Raw genomic sequence first — 19,840 nt, 5'->3', positions numbered from 1 at the left:
ACAAAGCTTTTTTTTCCTTCTTTCCAAATCAGAAACAGACCGAAATGCAATTATTATTGGCACTTAATGAATCCAACAAACTTCAAACTAAAAATTTCATTGATTACAAAATCAATGCCCTAAACTTATTTCCACATGTAATTTTTTTTTATTAGAAATCATTACATACATGTTGTCCAAGAATTGCTGCCAATACTGGTTTTATATAAATGGAGGTGAAAAATAGCCAAACATATTTTCTGGACTGAAGCAGTAGGGAAACATTTCAGTCCCATTTTCACCAGGGTGAAAAGGCTTGGCATTTTGCTACTGATCATCTCTAACAATCTGAAAAGCTATACATGTATCCGGGAGGGCTGGAGTAAATATACATTAGTGACTGAATTCACACACTGGATGTTATCTGACTGATGAAGCTAAAATACTGTCAGATTGTTCTGATGTTCCGCTGAGGCTCGTTCTTTTCTTTACTATTCTAATTTCTACAAAAGTTCAGTTAACTTAGAAAAAAATGTTTTGGATGAAATTAAAATACTGACATTTTTTTGTGTAGGGAAGAAAGTTCTTTTCGTTGCCATTGAACAGAAAAAGAAACAAAGGTGCTCAGTGAAACTAACTTCCAAGAAGCAATTTGCTGTTGGTCTTTGATGGGAAGAGGTCAGGCGTCGTGGCGCTGGACACAGGCCTTCCCAGCACCACCACCGGTCTGAGGTACTGTAGCTGCTTGATGGCCAGGTCCCCACACCCGGCCAGGGCTTTGTCCAGGATGGACTTCAAGTTTTGTACTGAGGTGAAGTCTCCAGTCATGGCGTGGGGCTTCACCAGTGGGGAGTGGGCGCGCCGGCTGCGGGTGTGAGAGATGCCCAACTGGTTGTTCTCCTTCAAGGAGCAGCCCCGTTTCAAAGTGTCTTTGCGTTTCGCCGGTTCGTCTTCCTCTGCCGGAGAGGAGTCTTGAATGAACTTCAAGAAGGATTCCTCGAAGCCCATTGGCTTGTAGGTGCCGATGTTAAAAGATGTTGGAGAGGGGCTTTTAGGCTTGGTTTCTTGGATGCCGAGAGGCTGTTCAGAGAGTTCGTTTTTCCGTTTCAGCGGCTGGCGGATGGGCGGCAGCGGTGGTGATGATGGAGACGCCGGCGGCAGTGGTGTTTGTGGCGGCGTAGTGTTTGTTACTTTATCATCTGCCTCAGAGGCAACATGAAGCGAGCACGGAGGCGAGAGAGCCACAGTGACGGGACGAAGCAGTGGTTTGAATTTGTCTAGTATTGATCTTTCATCCGGTTTTGTAGCACTGTCTGGTCTTGTAACTTCAAGCAGCTCCTCACGAGGCTCTTCTTTCATCTCTTCCTCTTTAGGCGCCTCATTTGCAACCTCAGGTGGAACCTCCTCGGTTTTTCTCTCCAATATTTCCAGAGGCTCAGGACTTTCCTCCTCCTGCGTTTTGGCTTCGGCTGCAGGAGGACTTTGAGACGGAGGCTGCTCCTCTGGGTTTTCCACTTCAGCTTTCACCTTCGTTGTCTGAACCACTGCAGGTGACGATTCTCCCATAATGGGGGGCCTGGCGGACTTCCTTTGGATCAAAACCTCCAGCTGCTCTGCGTTGAAAACAAGCTTGTCTTCGTGTTTGTAGAGATCTTCCTGTTCCATGCGGTGCACCCCCCTGTAGTGACGGTGCAAACTGTGCAGGTAGGTGACGACCGAGTCGCAGTCTTGGACCATGCAGGGGTACGCCGCGCGCAGACAGCGGTCCTGACACATCTGTAGCGCTTCCTCGTGAGATCTCAACACAAAGTCACTAAACCTGTTTCTCCTTGGCTTCTCGGTTTTACTCGACGCCTTTTTCCCATCAGCATCGCTGTCGTCCTTTTTTTCCGACTCCGTCGTCCCTTCGGACTCTGAATTCTCAGTGGTGGGTTCAGAGGTTTCGTCCTTCCGAGAACTCCTTTGTGGAACTATCACCTTCTTTTGGCAGCCAGAAACCGACTCTTTGTGCGTGCTCTGCAGCCGTACCACCAGCGAGTCATAGTACTCAAAGTGGCTGTAGAGAGTGTGTTTCTTAAGTTCCTCGTTGTGGCTGAAGACCTTTGAGCAACCGTCGAATTTGCATCGTATGAGCTCTGGAGGCCGGGAGTGCACATCTCTTGTGTGCCTCACCAGACTGCTTTTAAGGTGGTATGAAGCAGAGCATTTGGCAAAGTGACACTTGAACTGGGGCTGAGGTTCATCTGAGTTTGTGAGAGGTCTTTTCTTTGCAGGTTCCCTTCTGGCTTCTGGACTGCCGTGCGCATCACCGTCTTTCTCCAAAAGGAGTTGGGAACGGTTGTAGTGATGCACCAACTGCAGGTGGCGGACGAGGCCCCCCTGAGTGGAAAACGAGGCATAGCAGTTTTTGGCCACACAGTGGAACGGTTTACTGAGTTTATCCAGCATGTAACACAGGTTGCTTTTGGCCACGACACGCCTTGTTCGGATCTGCTGTGTTTTATCTTCTTCGTTTTCCTCTTTCAGCTCATCTTTATTCTCTGATTCATCCTCTCCTTCTTCCATTGAGGAGTGATTGCTGCCATTTTCTCCGTTCTCACTGGTCCCAGTCTCTTCCTTTGCCTCCAGATGCAGCGTCCCCTCAGCATCCTTTATAACTTTCCCACCGTGCTTTGGTGTTGGAGAGCCTTTGTTTCCTTCAAACGGCACCGGCCCAAAGCTCAGCTTCTCAAAATAGTCCTCAGTCATGTTGTGCGTTTGAAGATAGTGGGTCTTCAGGACTCTCTTCTCTCTGTGACTCTTGGTGCAAAGTTGGCATTTGTAAGGCTTGAATGAGGAAGTCATCAGCTTGGCCTCATCGAACGTGTGGTTGTGTATGGAGACATAGTGCCGCAGCAAGCTGTAGCTCCTTGCAGTCCGAAAGCCACAACGTTTGATTTCGCAAAGATATGGCTTGGCTGAAGCTAACGAGTCATCCTCCTCCGCTGTTACCGACGGCTGCTCTGCTTCGGATTTTACCCTCTGCTCCAGTAGATGGCGTCTCTTCTTGAGCAACACGACTGGAGGCTTCGCTATGATCGCCTGGTGAAGAGACGACTGAGACAATATAAAGTCTGAGGTTTGCGAAATGTGAGCCGAGGGGTCAAGGGTTAGATTGCTCAGCCCGATAAGGATTTCGTTCAGAGCGTCAGTTTCTGCGTTAAGGCTTAAGGAAGTTGTTTCATTTGGTGTGGTATCAAAGGACACATTGTTTTCTTTGCCTGACTCAACGGGCAACAGTGGAGAGTGATCTTGTTCTCCACGCTCATCGATCTCTTGCTCCATCTCCGTCTTGATGTCTTTGAGCGTCGGCGGGTTCTCCTCCTTGTCGTTTTTCTGATCTCTGTTTTCCAGCTTGAGATGTTCCGGGTGAGCACACTTTAGATGCCTCTGGACGTCTCTGGCTCTGGTAAAGGTCATTCCACACTTCTCAAAGCCGCATGTGAACTTGCTTCCATCGAAGCACACAGCCACCAGAGTTATCATGGCCTTGGGCTCACTGAACTCGGTTTCCTGCAAAGAGGAGCCAGAACTGATCGACTGAGAGTTCAGAACATCGCCGTTTAGAGCGTCCGTCACATCTGCAGGCTTCACAGGGCGGACCATCACCTCACGGACAGCCTTGAAGAATTTCCGCTTCGCCCTTCTCTGCGCCTCAAAGTCGTTTTCGGTGAACGTTGTGTTGTGTGTGGACAGATGCTTTAGGAAGTCCTTTTTGGATAAGAAGTATTTTTTACATTCACCACCACTGCAGGTAAAGGCGGCGTCTCTGAAGTGCTGCGCTTCGTGGTGGTAGATTTGCCCCAGGTCGGAGTATGTGACGTAGCAGCCCTTGAGCTCGCATTGGTAGTTCAGCTGAAAGCCGTGAGTGTGCTTGTGCATCACGAGTTCATTGGACGTCCCGAAACGAGCGCCACAGCCGTGGACCACGCACATGTAAGGCCGGTCGCCGTAGTGAACCTTCCTGTGTTTGCGGTGATGGTAAGCTGAGACAAAGTGGCGTCTACAGAAGACACATTTTTCCCTTTTGTCTCGCATCTGATGAAAATACTTCACATTTTCGTCTCCCTTGTGCTCCGACTTTAGGTGGACGTATAGATACTTGGAGTGTTTAAAGATACGAGTGCATTTGGTTGCTGGGCAGGGATACACCTCGCGGTTCTGCAGCTTGAAGTGTTTGTCGATGTAGTCGAAGGTGACGTGCTCGTCGCCGTCCTCCTGCTTCTCCTTGTTCTTGGCCTGTTCGACGATATGATGCAACACGTCCGGGTCATGCGTCGATTCGTAGTACAGCATCAACGAGGGGTCGACGGTGATCTCGCCCGGTTCGACGTCATCGTCTTCATCCAGTTGCTTCTGTGTGTCTTCGGTCTTTATGCTGTGCTGAGTTGGAGGCTGGTGGTTGGGGATGTGTCTCCTCAGGTGGGGAATCAGGTCCTTTCTGCTCCTGAAGTCCTCCAGGCACACTGGGCAGGGGTGATTGCTCTTCTCTGAGTGTCTTTTGGAGTGATGAATTATCTGTATGTCTGTGATGGATCTCTTACAAATCTGACACCGCAGCTTCGACCTTTTCGTCTCACACCCTCCCTTAACCCCCAGGTGGTTATTGATCTGACTTTTATCCACATCAAGACCCCCATTTATCCTGTTGTGGGGTTCCAGTTCCACTTTTATTTGAAGTCCTTGTTGCTCCTGCTGCTTAGCCTTCTCCTCCTCGTCCTCTTCCTCCTCCTCTGACTCCGGCCTAATCCCTAGGAGCGATATGCAGTGGTTTTTAAGAGTTTTCCAGTCCCAGAACTCAGGATCAAAAGGCCAGTCGGCTTTCAGCGCCAGCAGCAACTCGCAGCGGAGCGAGTTGGGGATGACCTCCCCCTCCTGGTCGTACTTTTGGTCTGGCCGCATGTAGAGCTCCTTCAGGCAATTGAAGGCTTCCTGGCTGGTGCCAAGGAGGAACTCTGTCAGCTGGCAGGCACGCAAAACTTCCAGGTCGTTGGGAAGGAGGGAGGACACCATCTTGCATATGGATGTCCTCGTTTCGGAGTCATCCTGCTTCGGCAGTTGAAGGGCTTTGACACAAAGCCCCACGGAGGAAAGTATTCCTATTTCCTCTGCCTGAAAAAAGAGAAAAACGTTCAAATTTACAAATCTGAAGATAATTTGTTTGTTTTTGAAAGAAGAGTAGGGCTGCAACTAACGATTATCTTAGTAATCGATTACTGTGACGATTAATTGGATAAACAAATCAGCTCATTCTACAACTTAGACCTTTTCAATCAATATTAGAAATACATTCAAATATACAGATAAACATGTTCTATTCATTTTTAATAATAGAACATGATAATATAGCACACTACTGGGAAAGAAGGTAAAAACATTTTTAAACAAACATTTTCATCGTTAAAGTAAATGTGTGTATAGATATATACATAAAAATATCTAGATAGATATATCTATACATATATATAGTTTGAAATTGATGCTTTGAATATGTTGTTTCTTCAGCCAATTGCCTTTTTTTAGTTTGTAAACTCCAGTTAGCGATTAATCGATAAGTAAATTAGTTTACTTTTTAAAAATGTAGAAATGTTTTAAAAAATGAATCTCATTGATTGTTTCAGCCCAAGCAAAAGAGTCGCTGCTCTGGTTCACATTCAACAGATTTTTTTATTTAACTTTTTTATACAGTATTAGAAATACATTAAAGATGCAAAGAAAGGATTCAATTAATTTTTTAAAAATAAGAAAATAGTCATTTTATTGTCTAAAATATAATAACGTAGCGTTCCTTTAGTGAATGTGAACCAGGTGGAGATAAAACTTTGCTATTTAAGGATTTTTGGGTAAAATATATTTACAGACAAAGCTGTCTTAATCTTAAATGCAAATTGTATAAATGTTGTACAGTTTTAGTTTAACCGCTGCTGTTTTTTCAGCAAACTGTTGATCAATTAATCATGATTAATCATTTCAGCCCAAGCAAAATAACTCAATAAAATCGGTGGTCTGGCCCTCCTAAATGTTCTGGTTGCTTTAGTGGCGCCGTTACCAACCAGCACCAACACACCTTGGATTCATTTCTGCTGATTTTATGAAAACACTAAAAGCAGATGTTCAGAAAATAGAGCTAGAACTGCTGAGAAACGTGAAACTGCAGCTTCAACCAGCATCTAAAGGGACGGAGGTCATTCTGGATCCGACATTTTAAAAACTACAAACAATGAATGAAACTGCTGTGAAACTTTAAAGAAAGTAGAAAGAAATGCATAGTGAAAATATATTTCAATAAGCTTCTCCTTCAGGACAGTAGGAACCGTATTTAGTCTGATGTAAGTAAACCTCTGTGACCTCTGACCCCGTCTGACCCTTCTGGCCTGTAGTGAAGATGTGGAAAGTGGTGAACGAACCTCTGCCTGAATCACACGGACCAGGTACAGCAGATGTTGGACCGTTTTGGCAATGGCACCAAGCTGAAGGCATCGTTCTCGCAGAGAGGTCAGCGAGGGGTCAAGTCTTCTCTGAAGCTTACTCCACAACGATATCAAATCCCTTTCAATCCAGAAACAGAAGAACATTTTCAAATAGGAACGTAAATGAGTTTTAAAGCCGGCTAAAAGCCACGCACAATCACAAAACCGCTGAGAAAAACCAGCCAGAAAATCTCTAATTGGTGCAAATTTCTGAAAAGGTTTTTAATTAGTTAGTGTTAAGATGCAAACTGAAACTGGTTAGATTAACAGTTGTCTTTTTTCCAAAGATTATGTGATATTTGCGACTCTAAGCCAGTTAATTTATCTAAACCGAGAGGAAAAAATGTCTCTTTGGGTTGTAAGCCTTGCAGATTCCTGAACTAGACAAACCTCCGTTTATGTCTAACAATGTTCCTGATTTAAAAAAATCATGTCTGGCTCCATGAAATGAACATATACAAGAAAAGAAAGTGTGACTGGAGGCGTTGGTTGCATTAGCGATGGACGCCTGGCCTCACCAGGAGCAGTAAAGACTCTGCTGCTGCAGCTGCTGCGTTAGGAAAGTAGTGCAGAGAATGAAGGCCGTGTTCTCCTCTCCCTCCGACTCCAGACTGGACGTGATGTCCAGAACGTCCTTACAGTCCAGCCTGGAAATCTGAAGAAGCAAACAGAACCAAAGACAAAAAGTAACTACTGCTGCAAGAGGGCCAGAAAACGGCTAAACAAAGGCCACGTGTCGGGTTACTTTATTTTTCAGGCTATCAGTTCATGAAAAGCATTTTTCTTTTTCTGCTGGTTTGGAGCTCAGTACGCTGCAGAAATCATTTCATTCTCGGAAAAACAATAGACTTGTTATCTAGGTGTGTTTTGGAGCAGCCTCTCCTTGAAACGTAAGAAAAAACCTGCTGAAGACGTTTCTCTTAAAGGGCCAGTACCACGTATTGGTTCCAAACATCATAACAGGAAGTTAAACTCCAAAAGGTTGATTTTACATTCAGTTTTCAGTCTTTGATTTGAAAAAAAAGTAATACGATGGTTAAATCTTTAAATATATGGAAAAATCAAGAAAAAGGGCAAGAAAAGAATTTCAAAAGCCCTTAAAAAAATAAAAGTTGAAATATGGCAATTTAAGGAAATTTCTACATACACTGGAAAAAACAACAGGTAAACATTTTTCTGTCTCTGTCTGAAGTCAAATCAGACCAAACTTCTCCTTTTTCTAGATGAGTTGGAATTATCAAAATTATTTCTATTTGCTAAACAAAACAATAATGTCAGAGATTTATTTAGTAAAGTCTTCAAAATCAGAAATGTAGCGTCTTTAAACAATGATGATGATGTCAGAGCTTTGGAAACATCTGGCAGGTTAACAGTGAATTGGAAGCAAAGAACAACAGTTGACTAAAGTTAAATAAAGTTAAATAAAGTTACATAAAGTTACATGCCTCCATGATGGCCTCTTCGTTGGGCAGCAGCAGGCACAGCTGGGAGACGTAAATCTGCCGGAACATCCCCTGGTTGGAAATCAGGCTGCATTCGGCGCAGGCTTTGGCCAACACGCCCGCCTTGGCCACCTCGCCCATCTTCTCCAGGTGCTTCACCCGCATCTCCATGAAGCCCTCGCCCTCCAGGCTGATGTACGCATTAACTACAAACACAAAACAGGAATTCATATTCACCACTAAAGCATAAAGGAACTGGACCTGCGTGGATTTTTCTTGCTTTCGTTTCTAAATAAAACAAATTGCAAATGGCAGAAAATATTTTCAAAAAGTGGATTTTATTTCAATAATCTCTTCCCTGAGCAGCACGACAGAATATTAGAGCCAATTTAATTATTTCAAATTCAATTCAAAATTCAAATTGAAAAATATTTTATTGATCCAAAGGGAAATTAAATATCCACTCACATTAGTTCAAATTCATCAGAATTATTGGCTGTTGGCAATTATGAGAATATAGTCATAATATTAGCAGAAAAATACATTTTACTAGAAAAAAGTCTTAACATTTCTAGAAAAACTTTGTTTTAACAAGACAAAAAGCTTCATTATGATCAGTGTCTTTTCGTTTCAAAGTCTTGCTACTGATCGTAATCTGACAAGAATGTTGTAAAAGATCAAGTATTGTCTGCAAAACTGATACATTTGTTATTTGTTCTAATAAAATTACTACTTCATTATCCTAAAATTATTGTTTTTTTAACCCTGGTCTTAATATTCCAACTTGAATTTAAAGTCTGAATAAACAGAAATGCGTTTGTCAAACAAGATGGCCGCCCTAGTTCATAGTTCAGTGACATCACTGAACTATGAAAACCAATGGAGAACATTGGTGGAAAAATCCAGATTTTCCAAAAATAAACTCTTTAAAAAACTAAAATGAAATGAATCGATTAAATTAGTTAATCTCCCAGCTGCCGCCGGCAGAAAGGGGGCGGAGCCTAACCGTCCTCTGGGCTGGTGGGCTGGCCGGTGAGCAGAGCGTTCAGGATCGGGTTGCTCCATGCTCCACCTTCTCCCGTTATCTGCAGAAGTGCCTGCAGGTCTGTGCTTCCGTACTGGATCAGTGTGTCATGGGCAATCTGCAGCAACACAGAAACAAATTCAGGTCTGTTAATTAAAGTTCCTGTTTGTTGGTTTCAAAGAGCGATAATGTAAATTACAGCATATGCCAACATTACCATACAGCCTAGTTTTCATCTGCAGGCCATCAGGATGCAATCAATATAAAAACAATACATTACAGTGCAAAAACAAGCTTGGTCTATCAAAAAAAGAGAATAAGAAAAATGATTTTTATCTAAAGAAATGATGTAAAAAGTGGGATCAATAGACGATTTTTTGATTAATCATGACGGTGCATGGAGGGACAGAATAAATGAATAACTTTATTATAAGGTAATTAAATGGAAATGTCTATAAAGTGAATAAACATTAAATAAGTAACTATACATTTTAAATGATGAAATTAACTAATAAAATGTCATTTTTAAGAAATAAATCAACTTCAAAATATATGTAATAATGTCACTTTGTGCTTCTTCTTATTACACTTCCTTGATTGGTCTAGGGGTGAAACCAAACACCCTCATTTCTCTTTTCTTTTGCCACTAAATTCTTCTCAAATAATAAGATTTTAAACTGCTAAATTCTGGACTGGATAAAATATTGGACCGGTCCATTTTATTGGTTCAGAATGCTCCAAAAACCAGTTTTTACATCATTATCATCTAAATTTGAACAAAAACTTGACAACATGAAATGATCAACAATATAAAAACAATAACTATCACCAATACTGTAAAAAATGGTTTGGTTGCTAATATGTCCAGCATGAAAATGTTTTAAGGTGTTTTGAGATTAAAACTTCTGTCCAGGTAGATATCTGTAACCAGCTGAAGCCTATTTTAGGTGTCACACAGTAACTGTCTCCTAAAGTTTCTTCTCAATATTTGTAGCTTGTTTGTTTCCCTTAAATTATGATTTTTGTCAGTTTTCCCTTCATAAAGATCCCTAAAATTATTCTACGCAACGTTTTCAGTGTTTGTGGATAAAATTTTCAGTTTGATCGACACCTTCACGACTCGGTCAGCAGGTTTCACTTTCATTTAGTTTTTACCCCAAAGAAGCTTTTTTTATGTACAGATTAATTCACACTTTAGTTCTCCAAGTCCAAATTTCTTGAAGTCTGTTTACTCTAGTTAATGATTAATCAATTAGTAAATTATTTGACTACTATTTCTATAATCGATTAATCATGATTAATCGTTTCAGCCGTAAACCCAAAATGTCTATTTGTAAATATCTGCTACTCTGACTGTGTTGTTATTTCAGCAAATTGTCTTATTGAGTCCGTTTACTCCAGTTAACAATTGATCTATTACTAAATTAGCTAATGAGAATTTTAATAATTGATTAATCATGATTAATCATTTCATCCCTAAACCCAAATGTGTATTTGAAAATATCTGCTAGTCTGACTGTGTTGTTCCAGCAAATGAGTTAACAAATAATCAATTACTTAATTAATTCCCAATTATTTCAAACATTATTTCATTATTTCAATAATAGATTAATCGTGATTAATCGTTTCAGGCTTAAACCCAATATGTGCATTCCAAACTATGTGCTGCTCTGACTGTGTTGTACTTTTAGAAAATGGCCTTTTTGAGTCTGTTTGCTCCAGTTAACAATTAATCAATTAGTAAATTAGGTAACAATTATTTAAACAACTGATTAATCACAATTAATCGTTTCAGCCCTAAACCCAATATGACTGTTTGTAGCCTGAGTGTGGAGTTCACACAGGGACAACATGCAAACTCCATGCAAAAAAACCTCCAGCCTGAATTTCAGATTCCAATCAAAAACAAAACAAATCATGGCGGCCTGGACATTTTGATTGGTCGCTGCTCTCCATGAACCAATCTCCAGCAGTTTAAGATGCATAAAGCACCAACAGCAGTTCAACACTGGAACTGGTTGGGTGGAAACCACCACTATGATTTCCATCTGTAATCCATCAGCAGGCAGAGCTCTGAAGGTTCCTACCTGGACAGAGTGGTGGAACTGAAGCCAGGCTTCATATGGGATTTCATTGTCAGGCACCGACAGTAACAGTTCAAAGCAGCTCCTGCATGAAATGAGAACAAGATGGCCGTCAATCATCTCCAAAGCCGCCTGGATTTCACTTGTAGGGCTTGTTTTTACAGTAAGAATACTTTAAAATACAAAGTAGGTATAAAATATTTCAAAGGTATTCTCTAATCATCATTTTAAAATCATTTTATTGGTTATATTTAAGTTAAAATAATCAACTCCACATATAAGGAAGGATTGAAGCCTTTCACCTGCCATTAAATTGGATACAAACCCAGATGAATTCATCAATGTTTACAAAACAAAAATAACATTCACTGCACAAAATCTGAAGTATTTTTAGTTTAGTTCATTTTCACTTTCACTGTCAGATCATTTCACTTAAAATAAAGACATTTTTCACATGTTACAAGTAAAATAATCTAACAATGGAATAATTGTGTTTCTGTCAATATCAAGAAATGATTTACTTAAAACAAGCTCCTATGTTTTCCTGAAAAGTTACTTTTAATTTAGTTTTCTCTTATTTCAAGTGTACCAAGATATTTGCACTAGAAACTAGATCAAAAATATTCTGTAAGATTTTGTATTTTTGCAGTGTTTCAATTAAAACATTTTTATTTTCTTTATTTCTGACACTAAATGGATTTGCAGATCTGATCTAGAACATCTAGTCGAAGTTCCTGTATTTTCCTCTTCGTGACGAAGAAAAGAAACAAAGATAAAAATGTATCCAACCAGATGCTAATGATCTATTTTTACCTCATTTTCAGGCACCAGTTTCCTCTTCACAGCCGTTAGGTTTATTTAAAGAACACACTTTTTTCTGCACCATCTTAAATTAAAGGTGAACTGGGGAATATTTAGGAGAGGATTTTACAGAATTATGTGAAAATATGATTTGCAAATACATTTTAATCAAATTTTCTCAGTAACTGAAGCCTGGAGGGGAAAAACTGAGAACTTGCTTCAGCAAAGACCAGATCTGCAGAGTTTTTAAAATGACTATCGACATCTTACTATCAATCCATCGCAACCACAAGGGCCTGCTGGGACAAAATATCTTCAAAGATACAAGATTTAAAGAGCAAAACATGAAAATTCTGCATGTCAAGAACATATTTCTGTCTCTGACAGCATCTGAAACACTTGCTTTATATTCCAACTGAATGCTTAAGAAAGGTTGCAGATACTGAACGCCATTAAACTACAGATAAACGGTAAATTAACAAAACAAATTCAAACAAATATTCAAAGATTGCAGAGCAAAGAAAACAGTGGAGCTAATTGTCTGGACTGCAAAAACAAAATCTCACCAAGTATTTTCTGTCTAGTTTTATGGAAATCTCTTAATACACATGAATTAAGACAAAACTATTTTCAGCAAAATGTGGGAGCTTGTTTTAAGTTAATAATTCTGTAAATGTCTTATCACTGAAAAAAACCTGCAAGTGGTTTTAAAAGTCAAAATTAAGAAATTATTGACTTAAAACAAACTCATATATCTTACTTAAAATCTACTTGTAACTTACTATGAAACTGAGGTCGAGTGAGGGTTGCATTAGAAAACTAGATAAAACTAGATGATTCTTTTGTCTAGTGTGATCTCTGCTAAAGAAGAAGCGTGACTGAGTTTGGTCCGAAACTTTCATGTTTGAGGATTATTTTCGTTACGTACAGAGCGAGCCGCTTCAAAACGAGCCCCACTCTGTCGGAGTCTGCGGTCAGGTGGGATCTGGCCGCGGCGAAGCAGTTAATGGACAGACAGTAGACCTCCAGCAGAGGCAGACCATGTTCTATGGAGTTCCTGCTCCCAGCGTAGTGCATCAGCGCCTGCAAACAGAAAGACAACACAGGAAACGTTTCAGTTCAATCTGCCTGGTACCACAGCGCGGTAGGCAATGGACCTTACAAGCCCCGCCCACAACCGACCCACGTGACCGCAAGTCTCACAAACAAAGTCCCCTGTTTCTATGGAAACATGACTCCATTAGTGCTTCATTTCTAGCGGATTGTCACAATATATCAGCTACTGCAATGGACAGAGGAACTAACAAGTTCATGTCATCAACTGGGAGGAGGTTACTGGTTTCTCAGTCACAAGCTGGTTGAAAACCTGAGGCCAGCAGGTGTCAGTCAGTTATGGTAGATCTGAACTTTGACCTCAATATGAGAAGCTACAGACTGATAGGAGGAACCAAAGAGCTCTGGAAAGGTAAAGAAAAATCTTTTGAAGATGGGATATAATTCATTTAATCTCACATAATTATTGCGGTAGAAGCCATTTGTTTGTTAAAATTGTATTAAATCTATTTGTTTTATGTGATGTTTGTTGTGAATGATGTAAACTCACAAAGGAACGAGGTAATTAGTCCAACGTTTAGAAACTACAGCGGCTGTAATGAACCACAGCAAAGGTAAACAAAGGTAACATAACCCGAACAGGTGATCAACTCAAAACCACTCCTACCTTTTTACTCTCTCTCTCTTTGTAGTTTAAACACACCTGTTACCATGGCAACCGCCTGCGAGACGAGTAAAGATTACATTAAAACAAAACATTCAGTCCGTTACCATATCAAGTTTATTTCTGGATTATTAATCGTTGCTTCCCTGAACACAGTGATGGTTGATTGACCAGCTGTACTTGGTGCTAGAGAGGCTAACAGGAGGAACAGTTTAGTCCAAAACCTTTTCTGTTAAAATAAAATCTTCAGTGTGTCAGATACACGTTGCATATTGATCTGTTTAGCTAACGTAAGACTGTAGCAGACAGGCTACAAGGTGTACAAGTTGTATCAGTGCTGCTATTATGCTGTACTTAGCTAACAGGAAGCAGTTTGTGAGACGGCCAATCACGTGACCACGTAGAACGGGCATCAACCAATGAAAAGTAGCCCCTGTGGTAAGGTCCATTCTAGATAGAAAGAAAAAAGTTTCTGACAAAAACATTGAGGTTTTTTTTCTCTCAATTGAATATCTTTTCCTGCTCAGAAAATTTCACTTTTTTCTAGAAGTTTTTTTCTAAAGATTTCTCAGATTTTTCCAAGCAATTTTTTAACTTTTAAGACTCAGAAATATTTTTGTTTATTCTAGGAAGTTTCTGAGACTAATATCTAAATGTTCTTGTTTTCTTCTGGTAAATTTTCAAATTGGTTTTTTCTAGAAGATTTCTGAGATTCTTCTCAAAATGTGAGCTTTTCTTGCAAATTTTTGTCTTTTCAAACTCTAACATTTCCACACTTTTCTTCTACAAAACTTTAGATAAATCTCAAAATTTGAGGATTTTTTTTCCCCAAGCAATTTTTCAACTTTTCAAAGTCAGAAATTTTTATGTTTTTTCTATAAAACGTCTTCAATAAATCTCAAAATTTCAGTTTTATCCAACAAATTTAGATCAACTGAAAGCTCAGAAAATGTTCCTGTTTTTCTCAGATTGATCTTTAAATTACAGAATTTTTGAAAATAAATGTACTCCTCTTCCCCCCCCCCATCTGAAATGGACCTATAACACCTTCTGTCTGGAATACTGGGGGTTTTCCTCCATGGGGAAAACCCAGTCTGCACTGGTTTGATCCCAGTTGACAGACTGAAGGTTGTTTTTTGATTGGGCCTGAGGGGAATTGACACACCTAAAGCTGCACCACAAAACCAGAAATAACAGCAAAAAACTGCTTATAAAGATTAAAAACCAGAAAAAAGGTAGATGACACCAAACTGAAACGTGATCTAATATTCTTCATCCTTAGCAGCGTTTTCTTCAGAGCGAAGGATCCAACATTTTCACCTGCATACAGACACAACCAACATCTCAGGAGTCTCAATTATCAGACAGGAGAAACGTTTTGCTGAATTAATTCCCCCCTGTCTAAATATACAGCAGCCAGGAATAAAGTCCCAACCCCAGAGACCTGCATCCGCAGACTAATTAACTCTGAACCACATCAGTGACTCACCGAATGGTTTGTTTCTCTACCAACTGAAAAATGGAAAGTTTTAACAGTTTAAACAAAATGTAAAAATGATTTAATGGCATATTGTTATAGTAATAAAAAAAATGAATGGAGACAAGTTTTAATCAACAATAAGGCTGAAATGATTAATCGTGATTAATCAAATAATTGTCAACTAATTTAGTAATCGATTAATTGGTAATTGGAGTAAACAAAGTCAAAAAGTCAATTTGCTAAAGAAAGAAAAACATCCTAACAGCAGAAATAAAGACAAAAAAATAAAAAATTATATTTTGCATTTAAGATAAAAGTAAACCTTCTTTGTTTGTAAATATGTTCATTTCGCTTCGCCTGGTTAAAATTCTGTAAAAACAATACATTAATCATATTTTGCTATCAAATTATTAGTCAATTAATCCAAATAATCAACAGATCAGCTCTACACTTCGTTGATGTTAAGTCAAGCAGAAAGAGATTTGTTTTATTTTAATATCTTTTTAGCTGCAGATGCATCTGTTGCTGCAAATGAACAAACGTTCCATAAAGGAAACTTATTATATAACAGCTAATATAATGCATATTTTCTTTAGAAAAAAAATTGAAAGTATCTTTTAATGCATTTCTAATGTTATATCAAAAGGGTAAAGTAGTTTAGAATGTAACACATTTTTTTACTGATTAGTCGGTTAGTTGATGCCTTAATCAACACAACAGAACAAATCTAGAACATAATATTAAAATCATTTTTCTCATGCTGAGTCCACTCTGATACACACCAGAAGTTAAAACTCTGAAAACTTTGTTTACCCGTTTTAAACTCACCTGGACTTTTAGCTGCATCCAAGAAAAATCTGCAGCTTCATATTCAACAGAAACTTTTTATTTTTGCCATATTTTGTCTTTGTAAGTATATTAATTATTATAAAATATTAAAAACAATCAAGCTGCACAGCTGGAAGATTGTAGAGTCAATAATAACAAAATATAAACAAACAAAATATTACTTAGGAAATATTATTCAAACAAAAGAATAATAACAATTTATGTAAATTATAATAATTTTCCTCCTCAAAGGATATTTGATTAATATGAAAGTATTGCTTGATTGTCTAATTAAATCTTTTGGTCATTTTTATTTTAAATAAATGCATAAGTTATCTGAACACCCTTCTTCCCTAATTGGGTCAGGAGGGTTGCTGGTTCCTCTCCAGCTACGTTCTGGGCGAGAGGCGGGGTCACGGGGTCACCCTGGACAGGTCACCAGTCTGTCGCAGGGCAACACAGAGACACACAACCATTCACACACACACTCACACCTAGGGAGAATTTAGAGAGACCAATTAACCTGACAGTCATGTTTTTGGACTGTGGGAGGAAGCCGGAGAACCCGGAGAGAACCCACCATGCACAGGGAGAACATGCAAACTCCATGCAGAAAGACCCCGGGCCGGGAATCGAACCCAGGACCTTCTTGCTGCAAGGCAACAGCTCTACCAACTGCACCACTGTGCAGCCCCCTCATGTGAGCCAAACTTTTACAAATTATTAATTCAAATAATCTCTCAACAAAGATTATCACTGATACAAATTTATAAGATGAACTTAAAAAAGAAATTAATTATTTACTAAATGTACCTTAATTTGTATTTTTTTAAACAACTAAAGCAGAACTAAGTTTTGGTATAAAACACTCATTAGTGCCTAATAAGTGGTGTTTTTTTTTTTTTTTTAGGGAAAATGGATTAAAAATATATTACTTTACTTACTTTATCTGTTGATTTATCTTAAAGATAAAAATCCTGGAAGAATATCAAGAACATATTTCACATCTTGCAATTAATATTTTTACAATATTTCTACGATGCCATAATGTCATTTTTAGTAGGAATGCACCAATATTCAATATTAATACTGCAATAGCCTATATTTAGCCCGATGTGTTAAAAATTATTAGCCAATACAGATGTTAATGTCGATATTTTTGAACATCCCTAATTTTTGGTATTTGAATTGATTTCAGAAGTCGACCTACAGGTCTAAGAATTAAGAATATTCCTTATGAATAACCAGTATGTAGTGGCGTCCAAACTCTCTCAACATGACTTTTGCTTTTCATTTTAAATTTTTAAATGGTTAAAATAAGGGATGCACTGAAAGATTTGGCCCTGATTTCCTTAATTTTGCTAAGTTGATCTCATATCCGCTGTTTAAAAAACAGCTTCTGTCCTCTTTTGCTGTCCTGTGAGAGATGCACCCTATGTTAACAATGGTCATCCCACTGCTGCCAACTTAGCAACTTTGTTGCTACATTTATTGACTTTTAAAAGGATTTTCAAAGGCACTGATCGGCCTGAAAACTGCAATTGGTGCAGCGCTTTTCAAAACCTTTTTAAAATAAAACAAAAGATCCTGGTTACACTTTCATATTGTGCATCCCAATGTTTGCATGGTGATTTAAGGTCATTATCATTCAGAAACAACATGGCAGAGAGTCCGGTCACCATCCAAATCGGGCGGTGATCGGTTTGGAAATCAGAAACAAATGAAGTTTTCAGAAAGGTGCAGAACCTTTGACATTTTGGGGTAAACACACCGCGATGCTGCCCCGCCCCACATGCATGCAGCAAGGCATCATGTGCAAACTGGAGCGATGTCATGAGCTAATTCTGCATTTTCATATTTATTTTCGAAACAAAAACAAGCCAATTGAGGCAACGGTACAGCTAAAACTAATTTAACATAATGAGCGGAACCAGCAAACAAAACATAAAACATATTGCAAATAATGTGAATTTTCCCTCCAGTAAGGATGTGATATATTCAACTGAACGCACTGAGGAATATTAGCAAATACCCAGCTGTTTTCTAAATAACGGGGAGGAGAAGAGCAGGAGCAGCTCTTCATGTTTTCTATGAGAAAAGACCCACAGTCCTAGCGGAGCTAACGTGAAGCTAATGATAGCTACGATATACACATTACCTGACAGAAGTTGTCGCAGTACTCCGTGGAAGATGCCGCGGAGATTTCTTGCTGTCTGAGAACGTCTTCGAAAGCTCTGAGCGTGGCCAGCAGGGTTTCCATCGCGATGACAGTGTCCTCGGCCGCATCGAGGGCCCAGTCGCTCCAATCGTGCTCCGCTTCGACATTATTCTCCGCCATCTTCGCTCTCCGCCACGGCGCGTATGCAGTGTAGCCTGGTGCTGCCTTCAGGGGCCGTCCGAAATTTTAAACATGTCAGAGGAATTTTACCTGTGGGAAAACCAACCAAAAACACTAGAAATTTTAATGTGAGCCGAACTTTCTATACAAACAACGTTTCATTTATTTTTTAAAAAAAAGTACTGTAATTAAATTACACAGGTTGGACGGAAATTCCCTAATTTAAGAAAGTGAAACTCATACATTCCCCTTCCTGAAATAATGGCTTAAGTCATTTTTTTCTCAAAAATAATTTTAGTAAAACCTAAATTATCTTTTGCCATGAAAGAGGTTGTGTTTTTTGTCTTTCTTTTTGTGTTTCTTGTTTGTTTGTTTGTTTGTTTGTTTTTTGCGAAAATCACTTTACTGAAGCCATTACTTTGGGAACGTGACGATATACTATCCAAATGTGAGATCCCACTAGTGCCATTACAATAAGCTGTGTTTTCTGTTGACCATATATTTGTGTGATTTAACATTTTGTAAATAACTTTGCTCAAAGAAAGCATGCCAATTAAAACAAAAATAAAACAAACAAAAAAAAACTTTTGTTTCAATTTGTAAACGTATCAGAGGAACTTCACCTGTAGGAAAACCAACCAAAGACACAAAAAATTTGTCCTTGAGCACAACCTTCTGTACAAATGCCATTTCATGTATAACAAAAGATGTACTGTAATGAAATTAAATCATTCTACACATACTGGACATAGATTCCCTCATTTCAGAAAGTGAATCTCATATTGTCACCTTCCTAAAATAATGCCAAAATCAGTTTTGGTAAAAAAAAAAAAATGTTTTAACTTATATCAACTTTTGGCACAAAATAGTTGTAGCTGTAATTTTATGACGGTGACAATGTTAGATATCCGTTCCAAATCTGGGATTCCATTAATGCCAAAAATATTCTTACACGCCTGCTCACATGCACTTAGATGTCTTACAATACATAAGCATACATACTTACCTTACATAAGCTGCATTTCCATTGACCATATGTTTGTGCAGTTTGACATTTAAAAATAACTTTGTTTAATGGAAACATGCCAATTTGGAAAAAAACCTCTCATTTGTCAATCAAAATTTTACCAGGTCACTTTTTTGGTTTATTTTGCAAAACTGCAATGGAAACATTTTCATATGCATCACACCAGTCATATGATCAACAACAAAATGTTGCCACTGGCACAAACCATGAAGAAGAAGACAACAGGAAGTAGTTGGAGGACCAGTTACTCATTGTGTGAACACATTTATTCACGTGTTAATTGTAACACATGAATAAAGTAACACATTCAAATAAATTTGAATTTGAATTGAAGCTAAATAGCTTATTATCAGTGGAATCTGATTTAGTGCTAAGTGTTAACAAAAACAGTTTGGCTCAAAAATTTGTGTTGTTGTGGAACTATCCCCAACTTATGCTATTCCTTTGAATCCTTATACTAGACTAGGGAGGCAAATATAACGGCGCATCAACTCCACCAAGATTTTTTTTCAACAGACTGACAGAAATATATTTTTGGCCATGATGGAACTTCATATAATTACACAGAGAGTGAACTGTTTTAAGCCTTACTTTCTTACTTGATTATTACG

At 38.9% G+C, this 19,840-nt stretch overlaps 1 protein-coding gene across 1 annotated transcript; it reads right to left on the bottom strand.

The window, feature by feature from the left end:
• Positions 1 to 128: 128 nt before the first annotated feature.
• Positions 129 to 18,245, bottom strand: rlf (RLF zinc finger). Its single transcript, XM_044142462.1, has 8 exons — positions 18,023 to 18,245; positions 12,768 to 12,922; positions 11,042 to 11,123; positions 8,937 to 9,072; positions 7,934 to 8,136; positions 7,007 to 7,143; positions 6,426 to 6,567; positions 129 to 5,130 (listed from the first exon to the last, which is right to left on the bottom strand). Exons 1-8 carry the CDS (start codon positions 18,200 to 18,202, stop codon positions 613 to 615), a joined length of 5,553 nt encoding a protein of 1,850 aa, XP_043998397.1. The 5' UTR covers positions 18,203 to 18,245; the 3' UTR covers positions 129 to 612.
• Between the last annotated feature and the right edge of the window lie 1,595 nt (positions 18,246 to 19,840).

This window comes from Gambusia affinis, linkage group LG16 (genome assembly GCF_019740435.1).
Source record: "Gambusia affinis linkage group LG16, SWU_Gaff_1.0, whole genome shotgun sequence".
In the NCBI taxonomy this organism is placed as follows: Eukaryota; Metazoa; Chordata; class Actinopteri; order Cyprinodontiformes; family Poeciliidae; genus Gambusia; species Gambusia affinis.
Note: the sequence above shows the minus strand (reverse complement) of the source record. Positions and strands in the feature narration are given on the sequence as shown.